This window comes from Limanda limanda, chromosome 6 (assembly GCF_963576545.1).
Source record: "Limanda limanda chromosome 6, fLimLim1.1, whole genome shotgun sequence".
In the NCBI taxonomy this organism is placed as follows: Eukaryota; Metazoa; Chordata; class Actinopteri; order Pleuronectiformes; family Pleuronectidae; genus Limanda; species Limanda limanda.
Window position 1 is genome coordinate 12,792,420 of NC_083641.1, and position 22,556 is coordinate 12,814,975.

Consider the following 22,556-nt stretch of genomic DNA (forward strand, 5'->3'; position numbering starts at 1 on the left):
GTCAAGGATTGAAGTTGCCCAGCGCATGACCTTGTCTTTTCACAAGCGCACACAGCTGCATACATCTCTTTTTCTGTCTCTCCCTCTGACTCAATCCATCCAATTCTTAGACCAACTGCCTCTTTGTCAACCAACCACCCCCTCCACACACACACACACACACACACCCTGGGCAACCACAGAGGGGACAAGTTGGCACCCATACTTTTCTCCTTCCTCACAAAAAGCCAGAGCAGGTCCTCCTCTGCCTCTTGCTCACAGACAAACTGGACTTAGTGTGTAAATGAGATACAAAAGGACATCCAGTTGTCAGGAGCTGTTACTGGGATCTGAAGCAGGACGAGCAGGTCCCGCCTTTATCATTCTCTAACTGCGGGGTGATGGTGTCGGGGACTTCTGATTGGAGCAGGTCTTTCTCGCTGGCGATGATGTGTTTCACCAGGCAGTTCGCTGCTTCGTCGATGTTGATGTTTTCCTGGAGAGAGGAGTTGGTAAAAGGTGAGGGTAGAAAAAACAGAGGGAAGAATTGATTAAGGCAAACATTTTGATGGAGACATGTGAAGGAGCAGGGAAGGGAATCAAATGGATCATTAGGATGCTGAGTGGATGGATGAGGCACCAGCAAGCAGCAATGATGTGAAGCCTAACTGAAAATTGAGTTTTGCATGTTTCCTCACGGTAGCTGTCAGACGCCTCTGCAGCTCAGGCAGTGAGAGAATATAACTTTACTCTAAATTCTGAAGAAAAGGAGAGCAAAAAATGTGCTGTGATCAAAACAAAGACTTCGAAACGAAAATAGTCCCATTTGAACAACGGAATAAGAGCCTAAATACAAAACAACAACCAAATTCAACCTTCAGTAGATCAAGTACAGCATCAAATCCACTTAGATTAATCTGTAGTGGTTTTTGCAAACATAAAAAGAATGAACCTGTTGAATCCTCTTTCTGAGCAGGGAAAGCCATCAAATAAAGAGTGGTTTTCCACATGTTATATTTATACCAGAACAAAGAGCTACACAAAGGCAAGAGGGAGCTCTCCGAAGAGGCAGAGAAGGCCAGGCCAAAGGTTTGGGGAGACAGCAGCTACTGTGAAAGGTTAGCAGCGGGGGGGTGTCAAGGGGACGTCCATGTTCACTGCTCCGCCACCAGGAGATGATCCGGGATAAAGGGCGAAACATCTCTTGACCTGGTGGTCCCTGGCTCGGTGCAGCAGGCCCACATGAAGAAGTAAATTCAAACCCAAAATATATCCAAAGATTAAATTCTTTGCAATTAAGTGCCTCTAAGTATAACATTAATAATTCCAAAGCAAATCAATAAAAGGAAAAGCGAATTTTCTGAGTGGTTGGTTTTACAGCTACTGATTTGACTAAACAGATCTGAAAACAGAATTATTATGTTTGACTAAGTAAGACAGAAATAAAAGCTTGAAGTGCTGCTCATTCTTTTCTGTGCCTTTCACGCTGATAATTGAACTGAACTGAAAACTTTATGAAATTATTGCAGCCTATTATTATAATCTGCTTTGGCCATCAACGTCCCTCTCTCTCTCTTTTTTTTCTCTCTCTCTCTCTCTCTCTCTCTCTCTCTCTCTCTCTCTCTCTCTCTCTCTCTCTCTCTCTCTCTCTCTCTCTCTCTCTCTCTCTCTCTCCCACACAGGTTTGTACATGTGAAGTACACTGCGGGAGCAGTAGAGCTCAAGCAGTGCTCAGTGGGATGTGACATGGTAGCTCTGCAGAGCCCTGAACCTCTCACACGTACAAACCATCTGTGTGTGCTGTGATCTGTCATCTTAACTGTTCAGATCTGGAGACAACGATTGTGCTGCACCGAAAAAAAACAACAACAAATCTGCTCCTCCTCTCCAGTCGGCCAGCTTCACTTCTCTGCACACGGAGCATATCTAGACAAAAGTTGGAAATGACTCATCTTGCACCCATGTGGCAGTGGGCTTATCGGTACATGTGACATTTAAGGCATCAAATTGATTCATCATTACAGTTTCAAATAGGCCGAAGCTGTTTGGGAAATGGCAGCACACTTCCTGCTGGGAGGTTTTTATAAAGCAGACAGAGCAGACAGCTCTGGACATTCACCCTGAACACCAGGTCACTGGAGCAGCAAGATTTTTTCACAAAGTAGCTCCAGCTGTGTGACATTCTATGATTTGTCCAACATCAGATGACTGGTTGTGTGTGTGTGTGTGTGTGTGTGTGTGTGTGTGTGTGTGTGTGTGTGTGTGTGTTTGTGTGTGTGTGTGTGTTTTTGTGTGTGTGTGTGTGTGTGTGTGTGTGTGTGTGTGTGTGTGTGTGTGTGTGTGTGTGTGTGTGTGTGTGTGTCCATCAATTCACTGGTTTTCTGCCTCAATTTTATCGGATTGAATCATCAATTTATCATGGCGTCCCTATCGTTCTTTCACAACAGCTAATTATTTTCATCACCTGAACCTAACATACTTTTCAGAAATACACAAAAATGTAATATCCCCTGGGTACCCCCATTGCTATTGTGTAAAAGCGCTAAACAAAGTGTATACAACAATGACATGTTTAATTAATTAACATTATTAATAAACCTTATTTATATAGCACTTTAGCACAAGTTTACTGGGGTTCACAAATAGAAATTCAGCGTGTTTCATTTGTGGCAAAATCTGAGTGCCTTTTTGTGCTGTTTATAAATGTATAACAGGTTTGTATACATGTGTGCTTGTGTGTCAATGTGCACGTCTTTGTCGTTTTTTCTTTTCTCCTCATCACACTGTGAGATTCTTGCTCAGCATTAGCTGCTATAAACAGGGCGTGAGCTGGTGTGTCAGTGTGTTCGTGTGGAGGTGGGTGAATCCTCAGCTCATTTCACAGCCACAAGCCACTCACTACTTTTCTGACTGTGTCACTGAGTCCTGCATTATACTGCAACTTCCCTTCAGTTCCTTTAGGCTTTGTGAAAGGTTTATTGTTATTATTTATTTATTTGTTCAAGGTATTTATCTGCTCTATTTTCAGCTCTACATTTATTTACTAAAAACATAATACTATTTACTTAATAATGAGGATGTCTTTAGAAATTGGTTTTCATATTTGCCACATTCAGAACCACCCGTATATAGATATTCTACTTTTCTGGACGGATTTTATTTTAAACTGTAAATGTAGATACATTAACAGATACTCAATCGGTATATCTGTTATATCTGTCATCCGTTACATCAGTTATTTTATCTAACCTGCACAAAACAAGTTGGTTACTTAACCCTAAACTCTTTTGTATTCATAGCGAATTGATCGACCTGATCTTGGCTCCCACTCTATAATTATGGACTGACATTAAAGAGGCAACAATCCTTTCATTTATCCCTTAGCATGACAATGATAAAAGCACATTTCCAAAAGACAAATGTCAGTCTACTCTTTTAGGATCTGTGCCAGTCAATAGAAAACAGTGGACCGATACATTCCCAGCTGCCCCAGTTGTAACAACACGGGAGGAATGTCTTCCGTGGAAAATCCGCACAGCTCAACGATTGAGGCTTTATTCATAAACTAAGACTAAATGGACTCGTTCTACTCAGCAGTTGAAATGGATTTCTTCACATCCTGAATGTGCCTCTGTCTGTGGTGGCATCTCCACGGGGCTATCAGGTGCTCCGTCTGACTCAGTGGAGCTGGTCAGGAGTCAGCTGCTCCTAAAGGACATTTACACAAGAAGGGCACGCCTGCTGACACGGGGGCTTAGACCTCGGAGGTCCTGTTGAAGGCCGCCCATTGTATGTATTCACAGCCACTTCTTGTATGTGTGTGTGTGTGTGTGTGTGTGTGTGTGTGTGTGTGTGTGTGTGTGTGTGTGTGTGTGTGTGTGTGTGTGTGTGTGTGTGTGTGTGTGTGTGTGTGTGTGTGTGTGTGCGCGTGTGTGTCCCATCTTTCTCACCTTGGCCGATGTCTCGTACCATCCCACAAAGCCGTTCTCCTGGCAGAACTGCTCCATCTTTATTCCGTTATTCGTGAGCACGTCCCGGCCCTGGTCACATTTATTAGCCAAAAGCACAGTGGCTACATTCTTTCCATTGGCAAGTGTCAGTTTGGAATCCAAGTCCTCCTTCCATTTAGCCACGGCCTCCAAGGAGGCGGGCCTGGTGACGTCGAACACAATGAAGGCGCCCATGGCCTCACGGTAGTACACACGAGTCATGTTGCCAAACCTCTCCTGACCTGGAAGACAAGCACAAACGTACACAATGCACACACAAAAATGGTATTAATCGCATAGCTTCATGGATGCAAGGTCAGTATGTTTTGTTTTCATTTAGGAAGATAAAAGTAATGCAGTGTCATTTCAGCAATCCGACACAAGTCATTCAATTTACTTGTGTTAGTTTATCACACTCCTGTCTGATACACATTATTTACATACCTCACCTCCACTATAACCTCCACACTCGCATTCATGTTTTTACAGTTAAAAGAACTATAGTCAGACACAAGATGCAGAGGGAGATAGAGGCAGGATTTGATGAGGTGAGAGGTATCTGTAGTGTGTGTGTGTGTGTGTGTGTGTGTGTGTGTGTGTGTGTGTGTGTGTGTGTGTGTGTGTGTGTGTGTGTCGGTGTGTGTGTGTGTCGGTGTGTGTGTGTGTGTGTGTGTGTGTCGGTGTGTGTCGGTGTGTGTCGGTGTGTGTGTGTGTCGGTGTGTGTCGGTGTGTGTCGGTGTGTGTCGGTGTGTGTCTGTGAAGTTTTTCTCTGTACAAATTCCTCAGGGTAAAATTAATTCGATAAGCTCTGTTGGAATGTTGTATCCACACGGATTTTACCATCCATAACTCCACCATCAGTAGCAGCTGCATAGTTGCAGAATAAAAAGACACTTTCTAAGGCGTTCCTCACGAATGCAGTTTGATATAAATCTATATGTAACTGTGCTCATGTTCTATTCACCTGCTCTTCAGCACATATGGACGAGAGCACAGGGTCGGCTGTAAACCTATAAACCTGTATTATACTACACACACACATCACTACAGTCTTATGATACACCAAGTGAAAAAACTGGTCCATGCCTTTCTGTATAAGTTATTCGGTTGATAAGTTAATTTTCACAATTTTAAAGGATGTTTTCGGCCTGTGTTTAAAATATTTTTCTTTGTCATTACAAATTTACCATGAGGAAGCCACATAGGCAGGGGTTAGTACTGTCACCTCACAGCAGGTTTGCATGTTCTCTCCATGTCTGGAGTTGGGTTAATTGGAGACTCTAAATTTACCTTAGGTGTGAATGTGAGGGTGAACACCGCCTTCCGCCCCCCCCACCCACAACCTTTACAGTATATATAATGAATTAAGCAATAATATAAGTTAAAGTTCAGAAAAAAGAAACCCATAGGTGTTGCTAGTTATGTGTTTGGCTAATAAAAGCTCATCTAAACCCCACAACTGTTACTAGAATTTGATTCCACGTTGCTTAGTGCAGACTGGTCCACAGAAACATGTGATATCATCAATTCAAACTGAGCACTGCCCACTTCAAACCAGTGAGACAACTTTTAACTTGGGTAGAAAACTCAGTTGAGGTAAAGTAGCGTTAATGCCCCAAGGATCTGCAGTTCATCTTGATATTGTGTCTGAATGTTCTGAAGCCACATGACTCCCACAGCTCAACGTGCACAGCACATCTATGGGATTTCAAATGTAATGATAGCAGTATAACTCAGTCGTGTCTCCGTGGACCGGACTGAGCAGCTGCCCCTGTCACTGTGAGGCCACAGAAAAATGGCCACCAAAAATAGAATGACTGAAGTTGTTATTTGTCTTGGGAAATGCTTCAAAACAATCAGTGATTTATTACATCTGTGACATGAGAAAACCTCAGTCCCTCCTCAAATCCCCAAACAAGCTCACAGCAGCGCTGGGTGAAGAACAGTCAGGCTTGGGTTGTGTCTCATTGATTCAAATGTATTCATTTTAAACGGGACATATTTTTTAGGAGACAAAACTTCCACATGCTCTTTCTTTCTGATTCTGTAGTTCTGTAAAGAAGTCCCCCCAGGACTTCTATAACCCCAGGGCCCACGCAGGGAGCACGTACTGTACAAGACCTGCAGAGGTTTCCTCTGGGAGACACTCATCCTCACACCACAATAGAAGCTTTCTGTACACAAGAGCTTGGGACTCAAATCTCCCTCACATGAGTTGGAGACACATGACTGCCTGCGCTCGCTGGCGAGGGAGCACAGGAGGGGAGAGAGCAGCGGGTCAGAGAATTCTTCCAACCCTCAGCCGACACTCATGTGAGACCAAAGCGCTGTGCAGCCTTTAGCTTTTTTTATTCGTAGCCAGCAGCATCACAGTCGGATGTGTGTAAACCCGTGACGTCTGCGCACGCCCCCTGTGCCAATCAAAGAATTCTACTCATGAGGAAGAAACATGACAATTTCTCTAATTTCCATCTACTGATCAAACAGGGAAATAGAACAACATTTCAAAACAGCTCAGGTTATCGCACAGATCCCACAGACAGGGAAGGCCATGCTGTTCAGTGTGCAGGGATGGAGAGGTAATTAGTGGTGCCATAAGGTTCAAGACTGAATTACCGTTTTTATTATACCTCGTGTATTATTATACATATTGTATAATTGTATCTGTGGATATATAATTGGATGAGTGTGTACTCGAATTACTCTGTGGTGTAAATTTATGTATAGAGACATTGTGTGTCGCCATTTGGCACAATTTAGATATTTTAATTTATGTGACGTTTTTTCTCCTTGACAGTGGTTTACACTAAAAATAATAATGATGTGGCAGGCTGTTGCCATGGCTACTCTCTTATATCATGTGGTGTCATAGTGATCTGTCACGCAGCTCTCAACATAGGAAATGAGGCTAAATAATGATATTGATTTAATAGTTAATACATAAATGAATTCGATTTTTATATTCACAGATGTCTGTAAAAAAAGTTTGGTAATAAAAGTTAGGTATAGGTTGTATATATTTTCAACAAAATATAGAGTATATAATAATTCAGTATTATAGAGTATGTGATCGTGGCTCTGGATGTATGACTCTGTTTTCCTTGGGAATTTAATTTGAAAGGAAGCGTGTAATTGTAGAAATGTGTGTCCAAAGGATGTGGATTGAGTTATGGGTCAGCTGATCCAAATGAGAAACATCCACCATGGATAGCCCATGTGTAGTCCATGGTTGTATGGAAATGGAAAAATTACATATTTATATTTTCTCTGGTATCATTATTCTTTATAACTCTAACCTCAAACACTCTAAGACTTCAGAAAGTATGAATATAGTGTGAGTTTTTACTCTCAGGCCTCACACACACACAGACTCTCTGAGATGAAATAATTTAATACTTTCCCTGGAAGAATAAAGGAAGAATATAGTTTTCATTTGAGCGGTGGTGCCATGATAAATATTATATTATTTTATTGGGAAAGCTTTGACTCAAACTTTGAGTGAAATGAAAAAGTGGATTTCATTGTAGTAGTTTTTCACGGCGTGCTCGTGAAGCACAATCATTCAGTAGTGATAGAAATCTAAATGTGATTTCCACCATGACCGTTATCTAATATATCTCATTATAAAATGTAGCCTTCAGTTAATTTAAACTTAATAGGACATTTTCAACTAAGTCCCTTGATTTAATTTACTACCAAAGTGATATCCAATTTCATTTAAAGATTGTATTTTTTTCTTGTCCAATAAAGCCATCCTTTTTTACCAGTATGTTCTATCACAATAGAATAGAAATGCTACAAAAGTCTTATACATAGGGTATTTGTTATTTTACTGTTCTCCAAGACTGTGTCTGGCTTCAAAAACGTGCGTAAAGATTGTCATACAATAGTAAATCACACAAACTAACTTCGTGATGAGAATTTTACATTTCTTATCATATTTCCTCAAACTTCTATACGTGTTTTCCCTCTTGTGCGTCTGCTCTTTCCACGTGAGCCGTGCGTAAAAGTCGGGACCGTACCTGCGATGTCCCACAGCTGAAGGCGCACCGTCTCCTGGTCCCAGTTAAGGACTTTGAGGGCGAAGTCCACGCCGATGGTGGCTCGGTAGTTGGGGCTGAAGTTGTGGTGGACATACCGCTTGATGATGCTGGTCTTGCCGACCCCGAGGTCCCCTATCACAAGGATCTTATAGAGGTGCTCCTTGTGGTGGTTGTTCTGCATGGCGACCGAGGAGGGCGAGAGCTGAGCATGAATCCACCGCGGAGGAGAGGACTCGGGGATGAAAGGGTGGAGAAGGCACAGGGCAGCGCAGAGGGAAGTGGAGTGTGAGTGGGGGGTGAGGAGGGGAGGCGAGGTACGCCCTGGTGGTCCACACAGGGAAGTGGAGTACAGACGTCTCGGGACCTTGTGACTCACGCAGGGGAGCTGCCCGAGTCTGTGCGTAAAAGTCTGGAAATAAGAATGAACTAAGATTTGTCAGCACAGTGTTCGCATTCTCAAAGGTTTGATTCTGTAGCTGGATGAAGATATTTTATGAGATGTTTGGTTACATCACTAAAAACGAGTTTGTGAGATCATGTTTGTGTATCAAATTGAATTCGTACATTAGCTGTTAGACAAATAAGAGTAAAATTTTCAATATCTTCTCTAGTAGCATTACATGGAAATACTAAAGTATGTATAATTGAATCACAAGTCTACCTAATACCTTATCTTAAAAGATGTACTTACTATTGATCAATTTAAATATGAAACTGTTGCATTGACTCTAGAAACTGCGATACACTTTCTGTACACCATTCATTCACCACTTTGAGTTTTATTTATTCTCTCTCCTGTGTTTTTTTTATCAAACCGATTGCCCGACACACAAAATGACATTGAATAAAATCCAAATTCCCAAAATGCTTTTATTCAATCAGTGCAAATCTCACGATACAATGTAAAACACATGCTTTCAATAAAACAAGGGTAAAAGAAAGGCAGAATCGAAGGCACTACAGCCAGTTGAATCCCTTTATCATGAAATGCCTTTTAGATGTTCCATAAGAGTTGAAGATATTACAGTTCTCCCCTGAGCTTCCCTGAGACCAACAAACAAGTTCCTGCACCTGACAAACACAAATACCGACCTCTCGTTTGGGAATTCCCTTTGAATTTTAGAGTAAAATGTTATATCCTTTTATGATTCATGACAGTATGTACCAATCCATTGATTGCATTGATTCCAAGTTTGTGTCGGCAGTTACAGCTTGAATTAAATCATCGATTGGCAGCGATTGAGCGATTGTGCAAAAGTGAAAATACAAAGGCAGCGACCTGCTTTCATTAATACTAAAAAAATCAACCATAAAACAGAAGCGTTGGTGTCCCTAATACCAACTCTAACCAAATATAGCTTTCACAGCATAATAAAGAACTTTTGTCTTGTCTTTTGTTTTTGACATGTTATTCCCAGAAAAAGAAGAGCTGCACTGCAAGTAAAGCCTCTAATGTCAACATTTAAAGATGCAACACTTGACTACAGAATAACCAGGGTTAAAAGTCTTTAAACAATCATATACATATTTTGGTTTTGCGATGATTTTTCCCTTTGATATTTCATCGTCACAATGACTTTTGGCATTAAGTCTAAAATACACGTATTTTCATTTAAAAGGTTTAGCAGTTTTATGCACTGTAGTTCTTGACAATCTGCGTGTTGGATTAGGGAACTGTGACATTTTGCTGTGTGATGTGATCTAATGTGAAAAGTAACAGATTTTGCATAACATTTTCAGCCTCTGGATTAACGTTAAAAAAACAGATCAAGAAAGTTGTGCTACTGAGATCCCTCTTCAGGACCCACACTCCTCCCGTCCTGACTTGTCTACAGCGTGGGGATTGGTTTGGCTGCCACCGCGATGCTCTCGATGGCGCACTCGTTACTGCCGCGGCGGATTCGGAAGTAGCCGTCCTCGCCCCAGCCGGTGCTCCAGCTGTTCTTCACAATCCAGAACTTCTGCCCGGTCTTGTGGCAGCGGCCGTATCCCACCAGCAGCACGGCGTGGTTGGTCAGCTCGAAGGGATTGAAGCGGTCTGAGAGGCCTGTGTGGTGGTAGATGCCCTCCTTGTAGTTCATGAAGTCAGAGTAGACCTGAGAAAGACACCACAATTAACTTTTTATTCATTTGTTTTTTTTGTTTGCATTAAGGTCTGTGGAGATGGAAAGGATTAAGTACATAAGATTTTTCATAAACAACTACAATTACTACCCCATGATTGAATGCCTCTACCAATCAGTCAAGTGCCAGATCAAATTACAACGGCACTCAGTAGAGCACAACGTCTCTGCCAAGGCCCAACAGTCCTCTTAGATTCAATCAAGCTATATCAAACTGTACACATGCATAGAAAGCAGGCCTCCAATTATGCCAGATGTTATTCCCTGGCAAATCAATGGTGAAAAATGTCCAGTCTATGCAGTAGTTTTTTGGTCATCTTGGTCACCAACAACCACCAACCAACCAATAAATGGACAGGGGTGAAAACATGAACTCCTTGGTGGAGGAATAGATCATACTTTCCCCACCTGCACATGAGCTTAATGCTAAGTACAAGGCCATTAAAATGTCTCCAAGAACATTGTGATGTCAAAGTGAGGATGGTGATTGACTGTTTGAATATAAAAATCTCATCACATCATTTTATCCTAATAGATATGTGTTAAATTGCATCATTATTAGCTAATAAACTCTTGATTTATGGCCAAAAACCGTTAGTGATGTCACAACGACCTTTGAGTTGATATGCTCATATCAACCCAGTTCATTTTTGGGTTGATATGAGCATTTGTGCCAAATTTGAAGACATTTCCTCGATGCGTCTCTGAAATATAACATTTAAGAGAATAGAACACTGACAGATGGCCTGTGCATATGAGCAGGTGTTTCACCTCAAAGGCCACGGCCATGGGTCCATTCTTGACCAGGTCCAACATCATGGCCATCTCACTGCAGCCGCCGTAAAACCCACCAACGTAGTTGTACTCTGCGGCGTAAACGCGGACGCAGTTTTTAGGAACGCCACACGGAGTGTCCTTTCCAACGTACGGATAGCAGGACTCGTCCACCAGGCCGAAATCCTGCACGTACTTCCCGATCAGGTATGGGAACCCACCGTCACAGCCTTAAAAAAGATGAGGTCAACGTTAGATGTGGTTGGTTGTATTTTCAGAGGTTGTCATGACGTTCTCACAGGGTGAAATATCTTAATTCTATTAATAATAACCTGTGATAATAGCTTGAATTTATAACGTGCTTTTCAAGAGACCGAAGGACGCTTTACATGTGTCAGTGGGAGCAAAAAGAGAAAGGAAAAGAAAGTATGAGGCCTAAGATGGAAAAAGTAAAGTAGGCTTCAGGGCTCTTCGCAATAATGGCGTGAAAATGCTCTAAGTCAGGGCAGTTGAGAAACACAATCTGATAAGTCTCACATAGCCAGACTCTACGGTGTTGTGTCAGCACCGGAGCAGGGTCTGACTTCACCTGCTACAATTCTGCTATCAAGAAAAAAAAAGGCTGGCTTGTTTGCATTTCTTTAACCAGTTTCAGTTGTCTTGGGCTGCGCTCAACACAGAACGCAACATGACCTGCAGAATGTGGGTGGGGGCCCAAATTGTTAAGTTGGAACATTTGCACATAGGAGACCATAAATGTCACAATTGGAAAAGTTAACCTTTATCACTGAATAGACATTTTTAAGGTCAAACAAAAGACCAACACGGTTTCTCAGGTTAATGGCTGTACGTAGTTGCTTTTCAATTTCATGATACAAATACGTGTTAGCTTGCTAGCTGGGAGTTTGTCAGCAGGCCCACAGTCGGTGAGTCAGGTTAGGTTAGGTTAGGTTAGTTTATTGGTCTCCACCAGGGAGAAATTTGTCGTGAAGACAGGGAACATGTTGCATACATAAAAACACATACAGTACAAAAAGAACATCAAGTTAAAAGTCTGGTGGAGTAAACAGACCACTGGACAATCCTGCACATGCAGCAAGCCGACGTGAACGCATTCACATGCTTCCACACCGCTACTCTAACTGTAATCATAAATATACATTCATATCAGCATCACATAACCTCAAGCATACATTAATCCGTTCACTCACATACAGTATGTCCATAGTTTGACTCATAATACATTCATTTCCATATACACATAGCCTATGTTCGTATACATATACAGAAACATTGCAATCATTTCCTGCTGTTGAGAAGTTTGGTTGATACAGGCACAAAGGAATGTTTGTATCGATTGTGCCTGCACAAGGGAAGCCTATATCTCCTTCCAGAGTTCAGGAGAGTATATTCACTATTCAGCACATGAGAACTATCTGTTAAAATGGCATTTGCCTGTCTGATCGTCGCCTGCTCAAAAAGGTCCTGTGGATTTAGGGGGGATGTTATTCCCATAATCTTGCCAGCAGTTTTGACAAGGCTTGAGATTTCAGCTCTAGATTTAACAGATAGGTTACCAAACCAGCTGGTGATACCATAGCGGAGTATTGACTCAATTGCTGCTCTATAAAAAGCACTGCTGTATTGTAGCAGTGCTTTATGGGACAAAGTTATGAACACGTCATATGTTCTTGTTAGCTTACCCACTTCTTGATTCTAAATTAAACTGTTTTCCTTACAGCTAATCCAACCAACATTTCATTCAAAATTAATATCGATGCCATTTTCAGTGTGTATGTCGCTAGCAGAGAGGTTGTTGTCTGGATTATGAAAATAGTGACAGGCTGGAAGTGGAATGGGAAAAAATGCCGTCTGACCCAGGCGCCCACTGGTAGACTCAAACCCACAGTCTACATCCGGTGAGTCAGACATGAACCACTTGACTTTCTAAAGTCATGATTAGACGGGAAGGCAGTTATGAGATTTGTTCATACATAACTGCCTCATTTAATTTCTCTAACTGCTGCCAAGTTCATATCTGCAGCATTTGGCTTTAGATGATTCAAATGAAGTGATATGAGTGTTACTTACCTTGAGAGTATTTAGAGCAGGAGACCACTTGCTGCGGACTGAGGATGGGGGTCTCACTGTTGTTGGTGAGGATTCGGATGCGAGCCTCTAACATCCCCATGGAGGCGAAGGAGTAGCAGCTGCCACATGATGCTGCAACAAAACAGAGAGATTTACACTGAGGTAAAGAAATCACAACTTTGCAACACAACAGCGCTGGAATAAACCCAACTAATGCTGGGTTTGGATTGCATCGACTAGAAGTCAAATCTCTGAGGCTGTAACTCGTGGAGTTGTACTAGATTGCATTCCATTATGAAGTGTTTCAAATATGCTGTTGGGATTTGCACCGTGGTTCAGTTTTTATCTGGGTCCCTGACCTTATTAAGAGTAATACGGTGTAACAACAATTAATATAAGGGAAAGATCTGTGCTAGTAGGACAAATTAAAAAAACTAAAACCCAAACCCAATCGTTATGTGTCTGGACGGTGGGAGGAAGCAGGAGAAGCCAGAAACCCACACAAAAACTGGAAAAACATGCACACTCCACACAGAAAGACCCCCAGCCCAGGATTTAAGATAAAGCATTCATTTAGAAAATAACAGACATCTACACCTGCATCTTCCCTTTAAATTCAGCACTGGAAAGACCCATTCATCCTCAATCTGACCAATGTTTGTGAAGTGAAATGGAACCAAAGCAATTCACCTGATTCTAAGGAGTGCAGAAAATAAGAGGACAGTGGCTTAGAGGGCTTCTATTGAAACACTTCAGCTCTCTCCAGATCCTTAAACCCGGTGCTGCAGAGGCTCTCTCAGACACTCACACTGCTCAGCACACATAATCTCTCCACTCACACACGAGGCTGTGCAGAAACACAGGAGCAGAGTAGAAAGCAGAGCAAGGCCTGCCCGGAGGGAAGCCAAGTAGCTGGAGAGCTGCTGTTCAGTCTCTACCTTTACAGACAAGTGCGAGAGGAGAGAAGGTTTGGCTGCGTCTGGTTCCACAAGTCTTCTCATTCTTACTGTTTCTGAATCTTTCAATTTAGAATCCTTTCATCATGTGTCCAAAAGTAACAACAGTTTCAAGATTTCTGTTGGACATTATTTGAACGTTACCTTGGTTTCGCACGGGGCTGACGAAGTTTACACCGTCAACGTTTCTCCAATCAAAGCGCTCAGGAAGAGATGCAGCCATCTTGGCAACACCAGCTCTCACAGGCATGGGGCTAACACGCCTAGGGATAAAAGTGATCAGGAAAAAAAATCGCATTTGAGCACGAGGACATTTTACGTCAGACATTGTGCAAAAGACAGTTTCACAGAAAACCTAATAAAATCTAATTCTCTATTGCACCATAAGTTATATGAATCCATTAGCCCTGGCGTTATGTAAGGATTTGAACTTGTGAGCTTTATCTTGATCTTTATCAAAGTTTTTTTTCTTTTTTGCACAGAATGGGCAGGGGTGCAAAAAATTGCATTGAACCAACACACATTCTATTATAAGATATGATGGGGCATATTATAGTTCTTTATTAGTATGAAAAAACTGCAGAAAAGCAGTTTCTCACACCTTCAAACCAAATCACCAGGAAGGAGCCCACCATGATTCTTTGAGATAATAGTAATTTTTAACACAAATGACTCACTATGTACATTTTGTATAGTTAATCCTTCATGACACATGAGAGGCTTCAGGGCGAGTAAATACTCACATGGGGATACGGGAGGCGGGTCCCCCAGCTCTACGTTGCAGTTCCTGAAGAGTGAACGTCTCGTGTTCTGCGTAGGCCACAGCCTTCCAAGAACTCTGAACTGAATTGATGGAATCAATGAAGTCCATGTTGTTTTTGTACGGCTTCTGGAGCAGCCTGCAGGGTGTATGTCACACGTGAGGGGGATTGTGTGCTCAACAACAAACAAATAAAAAGGACACATTGCAAGAAATTGCTGTTGAGTTTGACACAGTGTATTCCAGATGTTGGTTGTTTAACATGTACAGCCTTGACAAAATACAAATACCGGTCATTTTAATAACACTATAAAGTTGCTACACAATGAAAAAAACCTTGTGAAGCTTGTAATGATTTTATTGATGGAACATTTGTGGCCTTGAGTTACTGTGCTCCTGTTATTATGCACTGCATTATATAGCTGGAGGTTTTAATTTCCAACTCCTATAATCTATTGGCAGAAAATGATTATAAAATAATCAATGTGATGATTTCAATAGTGTGCAATCATCTAAATTGTATGAATTTTTGTTTTGTATTGTACAAAATGTATTGCAGTAGTTCTGTATGCGACAGTGTAATGCAAACGTCATATGTTCTTGTTAGCTTTTCCCACCAAATGAAACTGGCTTTCCTTTCTGTTGAACTCACATTTCATTCAGATATAAATATGCATCCTTATTAATATCTGCACCACAGTTCAACAATGTAAATGGTTTAGTCTTTAAATAAGATTGAGTCAGGTCCTCTGTGTATTACAACTTCTGCGTGTCGACTTGGAATTAATAAAACTTTGCAAAGACAATTTCCATTTGTTCAAAGTGACGTCATGAACAGCTTTATAAGGCAGTTTCAGGTTGTTGCCAAGTGCTGTAGATTGTCTTAGTAAAAACTGTATCTTACTCAAAGTTCATTGGAAAGCTACTATAGTACAACTGCCAACACAATACATGTCATTTCCATCCAGACTAAAAGTCTAAACAGACCCACAATCACCACAGTGCAGCCAAGAGATGACAAGCTACTGCTGCCTGGACGGGAACGTTGCCATTTAAAATCCACTTATTTTAACACCAGAGTAAATCACTTCCACAGGTGCAAAAATCTCACAAAGTGTCGTACTAGAACAACATGTTCCCTTCGGTTTAATAATATGAGGTATAAAGGTTTCAGTGGTAATTGTGAGTTCATCGTAAGTGAGCAGAACACAGCATGATGCCGTCTGAAGTGTGAGGATGTGGAGACGTTCTGACTGTTCCTGGCTTGATGACTAATTTCCAAATGCAAACTATAGCTTGCAAGTATTGAGTCTTTTTCCATTAGGGCACGGAACAGACAAATGCACTTAATGTTTATGAGGAGCATCTTAAGCCTGTGTACAAGAAACAAGGACAGTTCACAGACAGATCTCAAACTCAGACATTTGGACACCACAGCAGACAACATTGATTAAATTACTTTACCAATTAAATAAGTATGCTCCCAACAAAAATTTTTGCCTAAATGTCTCTACTTTGCATTTTTGTTATGTACCCAGCTATAATATACATACCTGCTGCTGAAAAGTGGTTTATAATCTACACGGGGTGGCACTGGTTTCACCTTCTTTCCCACAAAACAAGCCCAGTTGTTTCCCAGGACATCATGGACCCAGCCTGGCATGGTCTGGTCACAGTAGCTGGTGACTGTAGGGCCCTCTCCAGAGAACTGAAGGTGTAAGGACAGAAACAGATTAGATTGTCCAATATGCAAGTCAAAGCCAAAATATGGGAACAATAAGCAAATTCATGAATAAGAATTGGTATTGATGGGTGCTGGATGAACACTTAATTGCAGAATGTTTGGAAAAAAGGAGAACATAACGACACTTAGAAGCTCCTGTGAGAAGATTTATTTGCTGTAGTGAAGGCTCTTCCTCAGACTGACCAATATGTACACCTCAAGCATGTAGTTTCAAATCAAATCTTTAGCCTTTAAGAAAACACCTTTACAAGAATAAACATCACACTTCTAAAAATAGAAAGGTAAGATATATTTTCTGGACATTACCCAGAAAACGATTTGATTGATAAGTTCTGCTTAGGTTTCTGCACAAAGCAAAAAGATCTTCTTGTTTTCTTCATATTTCTCGATTAAGCAAAATAAAGTCCAGTGAATGAGGAAGTTGAACTAGACGAGGCTAAACCACGAACACAGACAGATGAGCGATGACACTTCCCTTAAGTCAGTGTCATGTGAGTGAGGAGAAGTGAAACATGAGTGGAAGATAAAAAATGATTTTAGTGCATATTCACATTCAATATCTCTTAGAGTTCTCTTAGTACTCTTGGAGACGCAGTGATATCGTGAGAGGAGAGAAAAGTGAGTGCAAGTGAAACTAAAACTTTAAATGTCACGACACAGCACAACTTCCTTCATTTGCATTCACTTGAACTTTGATTACATTAAGTGATCAATTGGGCTACAGGTCAAGGAGGATGAGCTTTACATGATGCAACTAATGTGACCTACATAATGATTTTAAGTCATGAGCACCCAAGAGATATCTCAGATTGATGAATTGAGTCGACTCATATCTTACCTTAAAGAAGGCGAACCATTTGTAGCCATTGATGACCACTTCAAATCCCTGGTTGTAGATGATGGTGAAGAAGCCGGTGTTCCCAAGTTCGTCCGTGGCCACAGACAGTTTCTCCAGGGTCACGGTCACAGAGCTCTCCCCTGTGGCTGAGGAGGGACACCAGAGAATACAAGTGAGGACATGCATACAAATAAAGCTGTTAGAAGTGTAAGACAAAACACACTTATAGTGCAGTCTGTAACCAGAGTAAAGTGTAGTCTGTAACCAGAGTATAGTGTAGTCTACAGTGTAGTCTTTAACCAGAGTATAGTGTAGTCTGTAACCAGAGTATAGTGTAGTCTACAGTGTAGTCTTTAACCAGAGTATAGTGTAGTCTGTAACCAGAGTATAGTTCAGTCTGTAACCAGAGTATAGTGTAGTCTACAGTGTAGTCTTTAACCAGAGTATAGTGTAGTCTGTAACCAGAGTATAGTTCAGTCTGTAACCAGAGTATAGTGTAGTCTACAGTGTAGTCTGTAACCAGAGTATAGTGTAGTCTGTTATCAGAGTATAGTTCAGTCTGTAACCAGAGTATAGTGCAGTCTGTAACCAGAGTATAGTTCAGTCTGTAACCAGAGTATAGTGTAGTCTGTAACCAGAGTATAGTGTAGTCTGTAACCAGAGAGTACAGTTCAGTCTGTAGTGCAGTCTGTCCCCACAGGCATGAGGACAACCTGGATGTGTTTACCCTGAGTGGAGCATTTGACGGTCTCGTCGTGTCCTCTGGACACCTTGGACACCTGGAACACCCAGGTCCCCAGCAGCTCCTCGTAGGTGCAGTTGGCAGGTGTGTCTCCCCTGGAGCCTTCAGCCCAGAGCAGACACACACACACGAGCACTGCGCCCAGCCTCATGGTCTCACACACAGCTAGCTAGCTTACCTGCTAACTCACACACACACACACACACACACACACACACACACACACACACACACACACAGGAAGCTGAGGAGCTGCGCAGCTAAACCTGCGTCTCCAAATAAAAACTTTAAGGTCAAATGTCTGTCTCGCCTGTGGGAACTGTCTGTTGTCTTGCTCAACTTTGAACAGAGAGCCGGACTCCAAGATGAGTCCCTCGACACAAAGAGTACCACGCGCATGCGCTCAGATAGCTAACATTTTCGCTGGCTAGCTTAAGTCCACGCAGCATACAGCAACTCTCTGGAAGTGTATTATTATTTGTTGTTGTCATATACATATAAAGTATACATAATCTCATGTATTATTCACTCTCCCCTCGCTATGAGCAGCTTATAGACAGTCGGCTCCGATGAGCTGTCCCGAGCGATCAGGGACGCACAGGACACGGAATCATCTTGTTCCCACCGTATCTCTGCTTTTTGGTTTTGGTTCCCTTCGGGTCATGTGACCGTGTCAGCTGAGAGTGGGAAGTTACGCATGCGCAGCAGATGAAGGGAAAAATAAGGAGCAGCTGATTGAGACATTAGGAAAATACTTTTATTTCAAACTATTACAAAAAAAGTGTCCTCTATTTATTTACCACAATATTATGGTCACTTCAATGATATTTTTCAATATTTTCCAAAAATTTCCAAAGACAAATAAATAATTAAATACAATATTGTAAGTATATTTATTATACGTATCTTTTTAGTTATTGCAACGGATATTAATTTAAAAAATATATATTAATGCTTTATATTGCTGTGTCTTTTTTAACCTGTTATTTTTACTTAGTTTTGGTCATATAACCTACTGTCACTTACTCATAATTATAATAACCCCCCCCCCCCCACTACCACCGTAAACAGATCTCTAGCCCCTTCATCTCAATAAGCAAAGACTGCAATGATTACATTACTTCTCAAAAAGTTAAACGTATTTTTTTGCTCTCTCAATCAATTTTTCTGGTTTGCACGACTCTCATCCTATCCATCCATGTGCCTTATGACTGCATACTATGTGGTATGTTTTGAGTACTTGTTGGATACTTATATGATTGTTTATTTCATTGCTTCCCTAACTGATGGGAAACTGACAGGACAATGGATCAATCTTAGTGGAAAATGACCGCCATATGAATACAGTGCATTATTATCAATAGCCTTTATGTAATTACCCACATTGTGTGTAAATGTTTGCAATAGAGCCCTTCAAAACAAAATCCCACAATGTTACAATAGGTTTTTCCAGAGATTCTACATTACTTTTCAATCCAATTGTAATTCTGCACATTTTATACATGCTTGTGTGACACTACATATTTCAGTGATGCGATAAAATGATAAAGATAAATCCGTTTCTGGAATATAAATCCACTGTTCACAATAGAGTGAACAATCTAAATGTGTCTAACGTGGGGAGTAATGTTGGTGATTGAGATAATCCGGTGGTGGTTTTGGTCCATGTGGGTGAACTGGCAGACTTACAGAAGGTCATTGTAAAGCAAAACATTCGACAATTGTAGTGTGTGATTAAATATATATTTTGACCATGGTATTTGAACTTCTCACATGACTAATCAACCACTGAATTAAATGACTGCACATTGACTCAGCTTTGGTAAAGTTTGCTAAATCTAAAAGTTGTTTTGACAAGTTACTTTGACTTTTCTTTTAAGTGTTTGGTCATGTACCAAATCTGAAACATGAACAAGGTCTGTCATATCCTGTGTGATGAGCCAGAAAGACCAAACAACTTCACATCAGTGGCAGCAAACTGCCCGAAGAGCTCATGATCAACCGGAGCTGATCTGAGTGTTTGAATGTAGCGAGGCCCGATATGTGACCCTCTCCATTACCTACCATAAATACTGTACATATCCTTTTCCACTCTTTGAGTCTTTTTACTTTTTGTTTGTCACATTGTATCTATAATGTTGCTGTTCTCTAATAATCCCTGTGGGAGAATTTGATGTCCGCTTCCCTCCTTAGGGAGGCCAGGGTGTTAAGTGTCCCTTTGTATGTGTGTGTGATTGCATCTTGATAGGTGTGTTGTTAAAGGGGTTAAATCGCCTTTTTTTTAGCCAGTGGGCTCTTAAGATAAGTGCTGGAGGCTTTAATCACCATAGCAACCATGACATGGACTGACTCATCTCCTTGACAGACCATAATAAGCACTCATCTGAAGAAGGGACTGAAGATGTATTAGTCATGCAGTCTCATTAGTGCCATTACACCGTGTTTGTGTGGAAGTGAGTGCATGTGTGCATTAGTGTGAGCACGCGTTACTGCGATTTTATGTCTGTAAGCATGCATGTGTGTGTGCATGTGTGTGTGCATGTGTGTGTGCATGTGTGTGTACATGTGTGTGTGCATGTGTGTGTGCGCATGCAATTACCCAAACTGGAGGAGCAGAGAGCAGAGATGGAGGAATGATGTTCTGAATGTTAACAGCCTGAACCGACTGAGTTCCTACTAAGAGTGACTCATTGAAACTTGTGTTTCAATCTTGATATTGTTCTCGCTTCCACTGGCAGGAAATTAAAACTGCAGTGACCTTCGGTTCTGTTACACTGGCAGCCAAAGATATGTTCCCAGCTCGGTTCCCTCGCTCCCTGTCACAGGTTTCTCTTCTTCTGTCCTGTGAATTTGGTTTCTCTCCTCCTTTCTCTCTGTCAGTTGTTCCCTGGCCATCGCCCTCCATATTCCAGACCTGTGTTGTTTCATTTGTTGCACGTTTCCCCACTAACAGACATAATAACCCAGAGAACATGTATCTTAATCCTTGTACATGTTTAAAAAAAGCTTGATTAATTAATTTTCCATTTCATCCATGAAATGTTATGTATTAAAAAACACCCTACTCAGTTTCCTAATGCTTGCTGTAGCTTTTTCTTTAATGTCTTGTTGTCTCCAAAAGCAACTCAAAGCCCAGAGTTATTAACTTTGCCACGATGTAATAAAGAAAATCTATACCTGTGAAAATTACTCTCAGAATAAAACAACCTATTTGGCAACATCACCTGATTTAGAGGTGCACTCCACTACTTAAACAAATAGCTCAACAGTCCACCGCTGCTGCTTTTTTTCTGTGCTTTGTTAATGACATTAATCAGCCCCAAAAAAAGGATCATTAGGTCGGGGGTGTGGGTGGAGCCACTCCATCACAGAGTGGGGTTGGCCACTCCAGCCTTGTGGTATTCATGCTACACCCTTCACATGTAAATTAAGTCTTCTGAAGTGGCTTCATGGTCAGTTACCCTTTAGCCATACAGCCGTGTATACACCTACTCACAAACAGAAGCCAGCGCTGTACAATGACACGTTTTCACCTTCCTCACACATATGCCCGTGCCCACACATGCCATGCATATGCACACGGCAAATGTATATGTCCATGCACACGCATGCAGAGCCTGACACCCACTGTGAACCTCATGCTGCCTTGACACCCCTTGCCCAAGCAGACTGTATATACAGAGGCTGACACAGTGAACCTACAGCAATCTGTTAACATAGGAAGAAACAATATGTACGTTTGATGTCAAGGTCTGACAATTAATGTTGTATTATTTAGCTTTTATTATAGATACTCTAATTTATTTTACCCTCATTGATTTTCTCATGGCACAGTTCAAAGTTGAGCACTTGGAACCACAGAAGAGAAAATTAAAGGTATTTTGAGTGACTGCTATAACATGATAACTAACATCTGAGTGTGTATGTTTCTTTGAATGTCAGGTGATAGATATACACATACATACTTAAAGATGGATGACCCAACTCCACTTCCCCCTAATTTCCAGAAATTAAGCCAAAATATCTAGATACAAATTCTGCCATCTTACACTAATGATGTAATTTGGAGCCAGAGTCTGAGCTGTAGCGTTCGGGGATGGAGCGGCGTTTAGCCAATTGCGAGTCAGTCCCATCCGTCAATCATGAAGTGTCACCACAATTTTATAGCTATTCTGTAATGATACACAATGTAAATATCATACTAAACATTGACACAAGCTGTATCTGATATTCATGTTATTAATTGTCCCACAACAGTCAGCCATTAAAAGAAGTTGTTCAAACCTGCAGAGGTAATAATGCTTGTACTTGACTGAATCCACCAGTGATGCAGCAGAACTGATGAATGTGTTAGTGGATGTATTACATGAGCATCTCTCCACTTTAACAACAAACCCATTTCTACACGATAGTTTTTCCTTCCTTATTGTATTCCTCCCATGACATTTCCATTATTTCCAATCGTTTTAGCAGCAGGTCCTGTGCAACAATTTGGAGATTCCTGTACCGAGAGATGA

At 41.3% G+C, this 22,556-nt stretch overlaps 2 protein-coding genes across 2 annotated transcripts; both read right to left on the reverse strand.

Moving 5' to 3' along the window:
* Window positions 1-319: 319 nt before the first annotated feature.
* On the reverse strand, window positions 320-8,192 carry rab38a (RAB38a, member RAS oncogene family). Its single transcript, XM_061073775.1, has 3 exons — window positions 7,991-8,192; window positions 3,930-4,210; window positions 320-475 (listed from the first exon to the last, which is right to left on the reverse strand). The coding sequence occupies exons 1-3, from the start codon at window positions 8,190-8,192 to the stop codon at window positions 320-322; spliced, it is 639 nt and encodes a 212-aa protein (XP_060929758.1).
* A 671-nt stretch (window positions 8,193-8,863) lies between these two features.
* On the reverse strand, window positions 8,864-18,405 carry ctsc (cathepsin C). Its single transcript, XM_061073770.1, has 8 exons — window positions 18,025-18,405; window positions 17,298-17,443; window positions 16,269-16,423; window positions 14,699-14,854; window positions 14,100-14,218; window positions 13,000-13,131; window positions 10,906-11,138; window positions 8,864-10,107 (listed from the first exon to the last, which is right to left on the reverse strand). The coding sequence occupies exons 1-8, from the start codon at window positions 18,188-18,190 to the stop codon at window positions 9,841-9,843; spliced, it is 1,374 nt and encodes a 457-aa protein (XP_060929753.1). The 5' UTR covers window positions 18,191-18,405; the 3' UTR covers window positions 8,864-9,840.
* Between the last annotated feature and the right edge of the window lie 4,151 nt (window positions 18,406-22,556).